Here is a 13,146-nt window from a genome sequence, read left to right on the forward strand (position 1 = left end):
CACTGCTCAGGAGTGATTTGTTTGAGGATTCAAGGTAATTATTATATTTTTTGTACGAATCATGCGTTGTGAAACCTTGTGAAAAAAATTGAGAAATTAGCTGTTAAGGCATTGGCATCATAGTTGGCAATATTTACGTAAAATAAATGCTACCTGCACGTTTTTTTTTTTTGCTTTTAACCAAGAATCGAGACTGTTTTACGTCTGTATCTTTAAAGAATTCCGGGATTTAAGCATTTATTCACAACAATTTTCAACGAAAAAAGCTCTTTGTCTGTGATTCCACTCGGTCAACTTTGACGGCCTCTCCAACAATGCAGGCCCCCTATTTATCGGCCCCGTGTCCCGTCAATTATATTATGAAGTCTATGTCAAGACATTGACAAATAATAATTTTTTGGGGTTATTATTTGGGGTTGTAATTTTCTTCGTCAACTGTGCTTTTCGCAAAGAATGCTCCATTTGCAGTATTTTGAGCTTTGCAGACCTTTGACATTCTAGCTAGTTTGTTGAGATCCTCTGGAGAAAGTTTAGACCACGCTTCTACAATCCTCTCCCATAAGGTTGATTGACTTAAAGGCAATTTCCTGCTAACCATACGGTAAAGATGCTCCAACAATATAGCTCAACAGGATTAAGAACTGGTGATTACTATGTAAATTAAAAATAATTATTTCTTACCTTGTCAATGTCTTGACTGTATTTTCTATTCATTTTGGAAATAATTAGATGAATAAAAGTTTTGATTTTTCATGGAAAACACCTAATTGTCTGAGTGACCCCAAACATTTGAGGGGGAGTGTATACTGTACATAGAAAAAAGGTTTATTTATTCATTTATGGACATTTTATGGTTTGGTAATAATGCTTGAGATTTCAAGAGAATAATTTACACCACCTTTTGGATAAATGCCTGTAAATTCCTCAAGATAACAGCAAAACCTAGCTTTTGCTTAAATGGGGTTCCTCCACTCACTAAAACTTACCTTTGTCCTTTCCTTTTCAAGTATTTAACATACTAATATTCCACTTGATCAAATTAGAATAATCGCACAGTAAAATAGAATGGAAAGAATTCAACTATTTGTTCATCATTATTTAATATTGCAATCAATTTCAATCTTCCTTCTTTTGTGCCGGCTTTGCTCACTAGGAGGCAGTATAATATTATGCAGTCATCCATACACAAAACAAATCAGAAGAGACTACTACTGCTTTGATTCCGTAAAATAACCTGTTTTGTCTTTTTTCCTACGGGATAACAAATGTATTGTATGCCACCTTGACCGTTTTCTTTAACCTTTATTCATATAGGAAACACCTCAATGAGACTAATAACTTATAGAGGTGTGCATCGGCACTGCCCTCACGATTCAATTCGATTACGATTCGATTCAGTTGGCAGAAAAAACGAAAGTTTTCTTAATGTTTAAATAGTCTATATATTTTTATGATCATTATAAAAGCATTTACACAACGAAATAACGCTGGGAAAGTTTAATATAAAAAAAAAAAAAAAACGGTTTTGCAGTCGCACAGAGGAGAAGATTCAAAAGGATCACATTTGTGTTGTCTTTGTGTGCATAAATAAAAGTGTCTTTCGTAATGAATCGCAAGCGCCACAGCGGGAGGAGAAGAAGAAAAAGCGGGCGGCGCCACGGCGTTCATGTGCATGCACAAGCAAATGCACAATACAGAGAGCCTGCTCTCGGATTTATCCCTTTTTTTTTTTTTTTTAACAATTTATTGGTCGGCATGGCGGCCCGACCCGACCCGAACGTGAATGCTTAACATTTCGGGTTCGGGCACAAGATCTAACCTCTAAGAGATAGGACATAACAATGGCTGAAGCAGAGAAAGAGGGAGCGAGAAAGATTATTGATGCACCTAAGACATTGAAAGCAAAATCTGGAGACATTTTGGCTTCTACAAGGTTGGTGGGAAACTTGACCAGAGTTATGCGTGTGTAAAAAATGAAACATGAAAAGAATAATACAAATGGGGAAACCAAATCCGTTGCATCACCGGAATTGCGCAGGGAAGATTTTTGAACCTACTTATATATTTAAAATGCGCTGAATCGATTCGGCTTGTTGCCCGCATCAAATCGAATCATCCATGCCCCGCATCAGGATGCATCGCAGCATCGATTATTGTTGACACCACTAATAACTTATGTTTTAAGGTGGCATACTGCATGTTAATTTACACGTCAATTGCATTTCACATGCTATGTTGTTTTAAATACACAACATGTAATACCATTTATTTTATTTTTAGTATGACAAAAATAACGTAATGTACCTTTTAACAGTCCATTGTAGTTCCAGGTGTCTACTATAAAATATTTACTTCCTTTCCTATCTCCTGTTCCTCTCTTCCAGCTTGTGACTGTGACTGGCGAGGCATTGAGACGTCTCAGTGCAACCGCGTCACAGGTCACTGTGTATGCCAACAGGGCGTGTCAGGTGTCCGCTGTGACCAGTGTGCCCGAGGATTCTCTGGTCTCTTCCCCAACTGCCAACCCTGCCATCAGTGCTTTGGAGACTGGGACCGTATTGTCCAGGTAGAGATCAGATAGAGAGGTTTACAATCAGGCCAATGTAGATGAAATGTAAACTGGAGCAAAAATGTCTCCATCTCCCACATCAGGACTTGGCGGTGCGCACCAGAGCTTTGGCAGAGCGTGCCCATGAGATTCAGACCACTGGCCTCACCGGAGTTTATGAGAAGGCTTTCAGGGATCTGGAAGGGAAACTGGACCAAGCTCAGAGCATAGTCAACTCACGCAACGCCACTGCTGCTGCCATTACCACATTGATGGACCTTATTAAGCAGCTTAGGTAGGTACATTTTCTTTGTTGATTGTTTTGTATGTGCTTATAAATATGTCCCAGAAGCAATGGCACACTACATGTTGCACACAGTCTGCCTTGGTTGTTGCTGATTTTCAGCATTTCTCCTCTTTTGACAGAATCTTGATAAATTCAAATCCAGTTTGATGTATAATGCCAAAATGACACTATCATTTTTCTAATATTTCTTGACCTAGCCTTAGGCATATGGGAGAAAACACTCCGGTGAATACAAGTTCTGTTCCGAGAATTTGGCCCAATTTCAAAATTGTCCTATATGCATGTGTGATACATCATTGGAAAGCTTAAAATGTCCATTTTCTGAGGGAAAAAGTTTTGAACAGGAGGGCATTTTTGACACCTTAAAAGTTGGTCAAATCAGGTGAGTGAAAAATAGACGTTTTTGAGACCTTTGAAATTTTTTTAAGTTTCTCATTTAAAAAAAGGTTTTGGACACCCATCCTGGTACATAGTAAATAACGAATACTTCAAGATGATTGACCCTTTGTCTATTCAAGTCTTTGATAATCAATTTGCATGCACTAAGACATATGGGTGGATGTACAATAATAAAGAAAATTGGTGTGTGAGTAAATGTAGATTTAATTTAGCTCTGTGTTTTATTTTGTATATAAACATGGCTAAACAAGGAGTTAGCTGTATCGTTAATGATAACTTTACTGCATACATTCTTTAAAATTTTAATCTGTGCAAAGAAATAACATCCCCAGGGGAAATTTTAGGGTTAAATTACCAATACTATAATATTTTAATTTTTACAGTGGGCTTTTAAAATATTTTTTCAGTTATCATTAAAGTGCGTACGACAGGATTTTAAAAAAAGTCTTAAATTATTGCGGGATAAAAACATATAATATATAAAACGATCGCTTCCACACACATCCAAGCGATCCATTTCATTCAAGAGCATAAAACACCGTGTGAAATATGAAATAAACATGCTTTTTGGTCTCATACACACTTTAAAGAATGTGAATGCTTGACTGCTTTGACCGAGAATAAAAGGCTCCATATGCATAAAGGGAACATATAAATGTGAGTACATAACACTCTACACTCACCGGCCACTTTATTAGGTACACCATGCTAGTAACGGGTTGGACCCCCTTTTGCCTTCAGGACTGCCTCAATTCTTCGTGGCATAGATTCAACAAGGTGCTGGAAGCATTCCTCAGAGAGTTTGGTCCAGATTGACATGATGGCATCACACAGTTGGTGCAGATTTGTCAGCTGCACATCCATGATGCGAATCTCCCGTTCCACCACATCCCAAAGAGGCTCTATTGGATTTAGCTCTGGTGACTGTGGAGGCCATTTGAGTACAGTGAACTCATTGTCATGTTCAAGAAACCAGTCTGAGATGATTCCAGCTTTATGGCATGGCGCATTATCCTGCTGAAAGTAGCCATCAGAAGTTGGGTACATTGTGGTCATAAAGGGATGGACATGGTCAGCAACAATACTCAGGTAGGCTGTGGCATTCCAACGATGCTTAATTGGTACCAAGGGGCCCAAAGAGTGCCAAGAAAATATTACCCACACCATTACACCACCACCACCAGCCTGAACCGTTGATACAAGGCAGGATGGATCCTAGCTTTCATGTTGTTGACGCCAAATTCTGACCCTACCATCCGAATGTCGCAGCAGGAATCGAGACTCATCAGACCAGGCAACGTTTTTCCAATCTTTTATTGTCCAATTTCGATGAGCTTGTGCAAACTGTAGCCTCAGTATCCTTCCTGTTCTTAGCTGAAAGATGTGGCAGCCGGCGTGGTCTTCTGCTGCTGTATCCCATTTGCCTCAAAGTTCGACGTACTGTGCATTCAGAGATGCTCTTCTTCCTACCTTGGTTGTAACGGGTGGTTATTTGAGTCACTGTTGCCTTTCTATCAGCTCGAACCAGTCTGGCCATTCTCCTCTGACCTCTGGCATCAACAAGGCATTTCCACCCACAGAACTGCCGCTCACTGGATATTTTTTCTTTTTCGGACCATTCTCTGTAAACCCTAGAGATGGTTGTGCGTGAAAATCCCAGTAGATCAGCAGTTTCTGAAATACTCAGACCAGTCCTTCTGGCACCAACAACCATGCCACGTTCAAAGTCACTCAAATCACCTTTCTTCCCCATACTGATGCTCGGTTTGAACTGCGGGAGATTATCTTAAACCATGTCTACATGCCTAAATGCACTTAGTTGCCGCCATGTGATTGGCTGATTAGAAATTAAGTGTTAACGAGCAGTTGGACAGGTGTACCTAATAAAGTGGCCGGTTAGTGTATATTTACTGTATTTAGCCATGAAGCCTTGGACCTAGGTTTTATGATTTAAGAATCTAATACATCGATATCATCCCATACTAAGCAATCCAAACGGCAACAAGGGTGGAAAAGATAATGGCTAGCACGCTAGTCAGTTATCCGGCTGTGGCCATAATTCTCTCGTTAGCGTTCGACTGCACTGTACGTCTTTTTGTGGCTTTCCGGTAACTCAAGATGTGAGCGTGAGCGAGCATCACTAAAGACACGCTGATTTTAACGAGATATTATCACGTACTTACCTTCTTTCGATCCAAAACCTCTTTGTAGCATGTATCACTGAGTGTCAAGACACAGCTGTGAATGGCCACAGATGGATTCTGGGGGGATTTTATGGGTGAAACATGGTAATATAACAAGGGTCGCGATGCAGAAATTGCAGACATCAAGGAGTGGTCGAGATTTTCTTTTTTCATATATTTACCCTTGTTTGTTTGTTGTTCGTTTGTTTTTCAGTTTTTCTTTGTTTGGATTGATTATTTATCATTTGAAATATTGGGGAAAATGCAACAGTAACAAAAAAAATACAATTAAGAGTTAGTAGGATTTTATGGATATAACACCGTGATATAAACGTTTTAAACGTTTTTTTTTCTCTTTCCTTTGTTTGGATTATTTATTCATCATCTAAAATATCAGGGAAAATAAGACGTTAACAAAACAAATTGAATAGAACGCCTTTAATAGTTAGGAGGTAGATATCCATGACCTATTTACAGACACTATTTTTTTCATTGTGATGTAATTTGTTTAAAAGTTTAAAATATGCGAGTTAATAATTTTTAAGTCGTTTTTTTTGTTTTGTTTTTGTTTTAAACCTAATATTAGACATCAATTAATGATTCTAAGCTAAAAAATAATAGACATTTTGAATAATTAATATAATTACTTCTTTTTATAGCTGGGTTGAAACAAAAGCGGTTATGCCGTTTCTGTAAACAGGGGTCTCCAGGGTAAAACGGACAAATTAAAAATAGTCCAGTGGCATAGTGCGCCATGAAACTGCTTTGGCAGCATATATTGTTCTATCAAATACAACAATTCATTTGGATTAAAATACAGCAGTTTATTTTAAAGAGGGGTGTAAGAGAAGAAACTGATTTTTCAGCCTAGTGTGTGTTTTCTGCCATATGCATATATATTGTAAAATTTTAAATGGCAACTTCTCATTCACAACTATGTGTTTTTCTTTAGATCTCAGATTGGTGAGACCACTGACACACTGAACCATCTGGAAGGAGATCTGACTGTTGTCCAGGACAGCAACTCTGAAGCAAGCAAGGAGCTAAGTGCTTTAGAGCGAGAGGCCAGGGAGCTGAACCTTACTTCAGAGCAACTCCATCAGCAGCTCGATATCCTGAAAAACTCCAATTTCCTAGGTGAGCAAGCGAAAGGACTGAGTATTGATTTTTTTTTGTCTTCCTTCAAATGCCTCACTATTGAACCTTTCTTGTGAAATTGTTCATGCATTTTATCTAACAAATTGGTTGCGTATTCACTTAAAATGTTATATGCTAAATGGCAGGTAAACTATGCTCTCTGTTTGTGGTTTTGTATTTCAAATATTTTCACAAAACTAAATATGTAAATCACCTAGACAAGAACAACATTGGCATTTCTGCATTTCTGATATCTGCTAGACACATCAACATACGTGTAGAATAATGTAATTTATTAATTTACAATATAATTAAAAATCCCATAGGGAAACACGATTAATTGCTGTGGTCAAAATGTATTTAAATAATACTCCTTCAACATTATTTTAGCTAAAATAATCATCAAGTGAAACTCCAGATATATTGCTACATACATTTGTAAATAATAATCTTATCGACAATAGGCCAACGCAATTCGCTCATATTAATTTCACAGGTAGGCTTTTTTAGTCACTATAATTCAGTTTAATTTGATGAAAAAGTTAAATCTCCTCCTCCATATCCTTTTCTGCCAGGCGCATACGACAGCATTCGTACCTCCTACAACAAGTCTTGGGATGCTGAGCGCCGTGCAAATGAATCAACAGTGAACAAACCCAGCACAGTCAGCCAGTCAGCGGACACCCGCCGTCGCACTGAACGCCTCATCTCCGCAAAGAAAGAAGACTTTAACCGCAAAAATGCTGCCAACAAGCGCTCGTTGGCAGAACTCAAGACCAAAGTCCAGGATCTGGATATGCAAAAGATCAATGAGAAGGTCTGATCTCATGCATGTCATCAATTTTATATATATATGTACAATAGTTGAAAACATTTGATGGCTTATACTACTGACAGCTGGTTCTTTTTCAAGCAATTACATGAGTTAATGGCACATGAATGGCTGCCTCACCAACCAAATGATAATAGTAATTACATTTATAACTAGAATATGATCGACCAGTGGTCACTTCCTATTAATTTTGGGGCATTTTCAGGCCAGTTCTTTGATAACTCATTGGTTGCTATTGACGGCGCTGAAAATTCAATGAATTTGGAATGGAAAGGATGAATGAACATTTGTTCGTTAACCCCCATCCCCCCCACACACAAAAATTCCAAATGGATTGGAAGGCATATAGGTCACGTCCTATTGATTTTGGGGCACTTACGGGTCACTTATTGGTTGATTTGGGGTCATTTTCTGATGATTTTGAGGTATTCCTTGGGTAACCTCCTGTTAATGTAGTTTTTTTTTTTTTTCTTTTTTCTTTTTTCTTCAAAAATAATAGCCACTAATGAAAATTACAGTGCAGGTTCATGTTGAAAATCAATAGGAGTGAATGGAAACGTTTTTGTGGTTGTTGAATGTTGCAAAAATGGAGCCAATGAAAATGTATGGGTAGGTTTTTGCCACATTTTAGCAGAATTGTATTTTTTTAGCCAAATACTGGCTGATAGTTCTTGTGAATCTTGGTGTTGCGAATGTTTAGAATTTTCAACTATTTTTTCCAGTCTGATTTCAGCTTCTTTATATTGTCATACAGGCCAAAATACAGGTCCTTCTCAAAAAATTAGCATATTGTGATAAAGTTAATTATTTTACAGATAAACATTAAACTTTCATATATTTTAGATTCATTACACACAACTGAAGTAGTTCAAGCCTTTTACTGTCATAATACTGATGATTTTGGCAAAAAAAAGTCAAGAAAAAACAAAAATCACGATCTCAAAAAATTAGCTTATCATGAAAAGGTACTCTAAAGAAGCTACTAACCTAATCATCTGAATCAACGAACTAACTCAAAACACCGAAAGATTCCTGAGGCTTTTAAAAAAAAACAGCCTGGTTCATTACTCAAAACCGCAATCATGAGCAAGACTGCCGACCTGACTGCTGTTCAGAAGGCCATCATTGACACCAACAAGAAAGAGAAACAAAGAAATTTCTGAGCGAATAGACTGTTCCTAGAGTGCTGTATCAAGGCATCTCAGTGGGAAGTCTGTGGGAAGGAAAAAGTGTGACAGGAAACGCTGCACAACCAGAAGAGGTGACCGCACCCTGAGAAAGATTGTGGAGAAGGGCCAATTCCAGACCTTGGGGGACCTGCAGAAACAGTGGACTGAGTCTTAAGTCGAAACATTCATAGGCACTGTGCACAGGTGTGTGCTAGAAAATGAGCTACAGGTGCCGCATTCCCCAGATCAAGCCACTTTTGAACCTGAAACAGCAGCAGAATCGCCTGACCTGGGCTACAGAGAAGAAGCACTGGACTGTTGTTCAGCGTTCCAAAGTACTTTTTTCAGATGAAAGCAAATTTTGCACATCATTCAGAAATCAAGGTGCCAGAGTTTGGAGAAAGAGGAGAAGGAAATGCCAAAATGCCTGAAGTCCAGTGTCAAGTACCCACAATCAGTGATGGTCTGGGGGGCCATGTCAGCTGCTTTTGTTTGTCTACTGTGTTTTATCAAGGGCAGAGTCAATGCAGGAGATTTTGGAACACTACACGCTTGCATCTGCTGGAAAGCTTTATGGAGATGAAGATTTCATTTTTCAGCACGATCTGGCACCTGCTCACAGTGCCAAAACCACTGGTAAACGGTTTACTGACCATTGCATTACTGTGCTTAATTGGCCTGCCAACTCTCCTGACCTAAACCCCATAGAGAATCTGTGGGATATTGTGAAGAGTAAGTTGAGACACCAGACCCAACAGTGTGGATGAGCTTGAGGCCGCTATCGAAGCATCCTGGGCCTCCATAAGAACACCTCAGCAGTGCCACAGGCTGATTGTCTCCATGCCATGTCGCATTGAAGCAGTCATTTCTGCAAAAGTATTCCCGACCAAGTATTGAGTGCATAACTGATGGGAGGTTGACTTTTTTTGTATTAAAAAAGTCTTTTTTTTTTTTTTTTTTGTATTGGTTGGCTGAAATATGCTAACTTTTTTATATATATCTATATATATATATATATATATATATATATATATATATTTTTTTTTTTCTTTTTTTTTTTTTCTGCCAAAAGCATCAATATCAAAACAATAAAAGGCTTGAACTACTTCAGTTGTGTGTAATGAATCTAAAATATATGAAAGTCTAATGTTTATCAGTACATTACAGAAAATAATTAACTTTATCACAATATGCTAATTTTTTTTAGAAGGACCTGGAATGTCAATAATATTTATCTTTCCTCTGATTTGTCAGTCAGAGCAAACCATCATCAAGGAAAACACATATGTACAAAACTGTCAACATCATTACTGTACATTAATCCAATTTTTTGGTTTCCTTTTTCCAAAAGAACTTTGATAAATGAAGGACTAAGTGGAAGATAATGGATGGAATTTTACAGATAATGCTTCTTGCATAGCTGTGTGTTAGATTGCATTTTTGAATAGCATTGATGGTTGCTTATTACAAGGGCCCATATACCAAATGTATTGTGCACTGAATAGTTGTAGTAACAGTAGTAGTATTCCCTCATTATATTTCCCACTAAAGCATACTTTTTGTAATCACTAAAGCAAGCGTCAACTTCATAATAGGTCTAATATTCCCCAAAAATATTCCAATGATTAGTTAATGTTCATGCTTAAGGATCTAATGTGCTAGTAAAGATGAAAAATGACAAGTAAACCTAATCCTGCCCCACGGCAGGTTTGTGGTGCATCAGGCGAGGCTCCCTGTGCGGAAAGTCCTTGTGGAGGCGCGGGTTGCCGTGACGATGAGGGTAACCGTCATTGTGGAGGTCTGAACTGTGACGGTGCTGTAGCAGCAGCTGATAATGCTTTGGAAAGGGCCAAGCATGCCGAGAAACAGCTCAACAAAGCCATGGGAGAAGTGGAGGGACTCGTCACCAAGGTACGAAAGCACTATGATTAGTTGTAGTTGTCAGTATACATTAGCCACACATTTGTTGCCTCCAAATGCAAAGCGGGAAATTGAATATTTGGTAATGGATGTAATGTGTGCAATGAAATAATGTTTCCTCAAGATGAGAATGATTCAATGAAAGTACGAACAGGATGGAAACTGTCAAATACTGTTTTTTGAACTCTGTCTAAACGACTTTTTTCCAGTATTTACCTTATCTACCAAAAGACTAACCAAGAATCCACTTGCTTTATTTGAGTTATATTTAGCTGAGATTGTTGTGCTCAAAAGCTGTTTTTTCTTACTATAGTTTTCATGTCTATGATGATCTTTAAAGTTTTTACCAAATGCCCTCTAACATCTGTGGGTTCCCAATTGCATTTAATAAGCAAGAGCTGCATATTCAAATCTTTATACATATTTCGCACTGCTGCCCACATTGGTAAAGGCTCTTTTTAGCCACAGGCCTTACTTTTAATTGAGTCTTTTATAAGAATGATTAAATAAACAATCTAATAGAATTGAACATTGGTAGCAATCGTGCATTTGTGTTGACCTTGCCTTTGGTAATAGAAGGTTAACTTTCAGGTAAAATTGCAGACAAATGCAGAAATGGCAAGTAATTGTGAAATTAGAAAAACATTAATATCATTCTCCATTATCAAATGAAGATGAATGATTAAGTAAGTTGAAGGCAAATTTCAATGATTGTGTGATTTTGTTTAGGTGGCGGAGGCTAAGAACAAGGCGGAGGAGGCCAAGGGTAAAGCCCAAGCAGCTCTCGACAAAGCCAAAGCCACCAAGACCAAAGTAGAGCGTTCCAACAATGACCTGCGAGATCTAATTAAACATATCAGAGACTTCCTCATGCGTGAGTCTGCAAGGTTGATGACGTAATGGTTAGAACTTTTTCATTTTAATGTATCACCTGTCTTTCTCTCAGAGGAAGGGGCAGACCCTGACCACATCGAGACCGTTGCCAACCGTGTGCTTGAACTGTCCATCCCCGCTTCTCCTCTCCAAATCAGACACCTCGCAGATGAAATTAAGGAACGCGTTCGCAGCCTGTCCAACGTAGACGCCATCCTGGCTCAAACGCAAGACGATGTCCGTAAAGCAGAAAAACTACTGCTAGATGCTAAGAGAGCAAGGTATTTGATTTATCTTACTTTCCAAACAGTGATACTTAGTTTAAGAAAATAAGCAGAACTTAAACAAAACAATACCGATAAATTTGATTCATATACTGTAAAAGACAGTTAACCCAACTATTAAAGAATACAAATTGAATAATAATGATAATAAAAAATCATGTTAAAACACAAAAATTGACAGCATATGGGCACACACATTAATAGATTCAAGCACTGGTGCATGTGATGATGGGGATTAATGACATAATGTAAAGCAGAAGGGCGGGTATTTTGGAATACCTAAGTACATATGATAGGCTAATAAAGTACCAGAATTGATCAAATGTCTCAGTCTTCAGTAGTGATCCCTCGCTACTTTGCGCTTCAAATTTTATGCCCTTAGCCATCGCAGATTTTTTTTTTTCTTTTTCAATTTGAAAAAGAAAAAATACAGATTAGCTGTTCCAAGCCGATCGCGTTGTCTCACTCTTGCTCCCTCCCTCTCCCTGCTCTCTGTTGGTCAAGCAGTGAGTGCACTGGAGTTGCTTATTATAGTTCACGATCATTGACAGACGTTTCATGTTTGAACTAGCCAGAGAAGCGGACTTCAAAGCGCCGCATTCGTCAATCATCGTTTAACTTGTTAAACAGTTGCTGGGGCAACTAACTGTGTGTAAGTAAGCAGCTTGAGCGGATATAAGTGGACTCACTCAATGAAGCATTTAATAAAGCCAAGCATTTTTCAGCTTTATACTTGTTTAAAAATAATTTGGTGGGACAGTAACAAGTTAAATACTTATGATAAAATATTACATTTAAAGTCCTTAAAAAACATTTGTTAAAATATGTATATACATAAAAGTAAAGTAAAGTTTTTTGAGTAAAGTTTTTTTAAATTATACTGATCCCCATTAGCTGCGAAAAATGAAGGATCACTGTATTACACATCAGAAAAATGTAATTCTGTATTTTTTCAATGAATTAAACAAAATATTTTCCACTGGGATGGACATGATGTCCTCTTTCCCTTTAAACACGGAAAAAAGAACAGCTCTCCCGAATTATAAAATACTGGAGGTTGGTTAAACCTAATTTGAACACGGTAGATTACAACAGATATGTTATTATTCAATTAGCGGAGAAATTGGCGGAGAAGCTGGACTAAAAATAATAAGTTGGACAAAAACAGATGACTGCCGTGGTTACTGTTTATTACTTACTAATCTATGCTTCAGAAAACACAATAACAGGGAGAAGACCACTCCCTACAGTAAATAAAAACAGATTTTCAAGGATTGTCCCATAGACTTCATAAACTATTGACGTGACAAGGGAAATGGGGCTGATTCGAAGGGGGTTTATTTTCAAAAACTTCAAATTCAGATATTTACAAAACCAAAGCTGCTACGGACCTAAAACCAAAACAGGCACCTACCTTAGCCATATACGAGTCTCCATGAGCAGCGGCATCAAAAAATTCAAAGTCGTTCCCTTATAGAATCCCGTTTAATTATT

General features: G+C 37.9%; 1 protein-coding gene across 4 annotated transcripts in view; it reads left to right on the forward strand.

The window, feature by feature from the left end:
• lamb2 (laminin, beta 2 (laminin S)) overlaps window positions 1–13,146 on the forward strand; it is a 72,453-nt gene that overhangs the window by 54,284 nt on the left and 5,023 nt on the right. For all 4 annotated transcript variants that reach the window (XM_057830367.1, XM_057830369.1, XM_057830368.1 and 1 more), the window contains 7 exons: window positions 2,385–2,566; window positions 2,653–2,843; window positions 6,390–6,574; window positions 7,150–7,391; window positions 10,283–10,486; window positions 11,225–11,369; window positions 11,442–11,649. In XM_057830367.1, the coding sequence (XP_057686350.1) occupies window positions 2,385–2,566; window positions 2,653–2,843; window positions 6,390–6,574; window positions 7,150–7,391; window positions 10,283–10,486; window positions 11,225–11,369; window positions 11,442–11,649 (1,357 nt within the window). The remainder of the gene's footprint in view (window positions 1–2,384; window positions 2,567–2,652; window positions 2,844–6,389; window positions 6,575–7,149; window positions 7,392–10,282; window positions 10,487–11,224; window positions 11,370–11,441; window positions 11,650–13,146) is intronic.

The sequence above is a fragment of the Corythoichthys intestinalis genome, chromosome 2 (assembly GCF_030265065.1).
Source record: "Corythoichthys intestinalis isolate RoL2023-P3 chromosome 2, ASM3026506v1, whole genome shotgun sequence".
NCBI lineage: Eukaryota > Metazoa > Chordata > Actinopteri > Syngnathiformes > Syngnathidae > Corythoichthys > Corythoichthys intestinalis.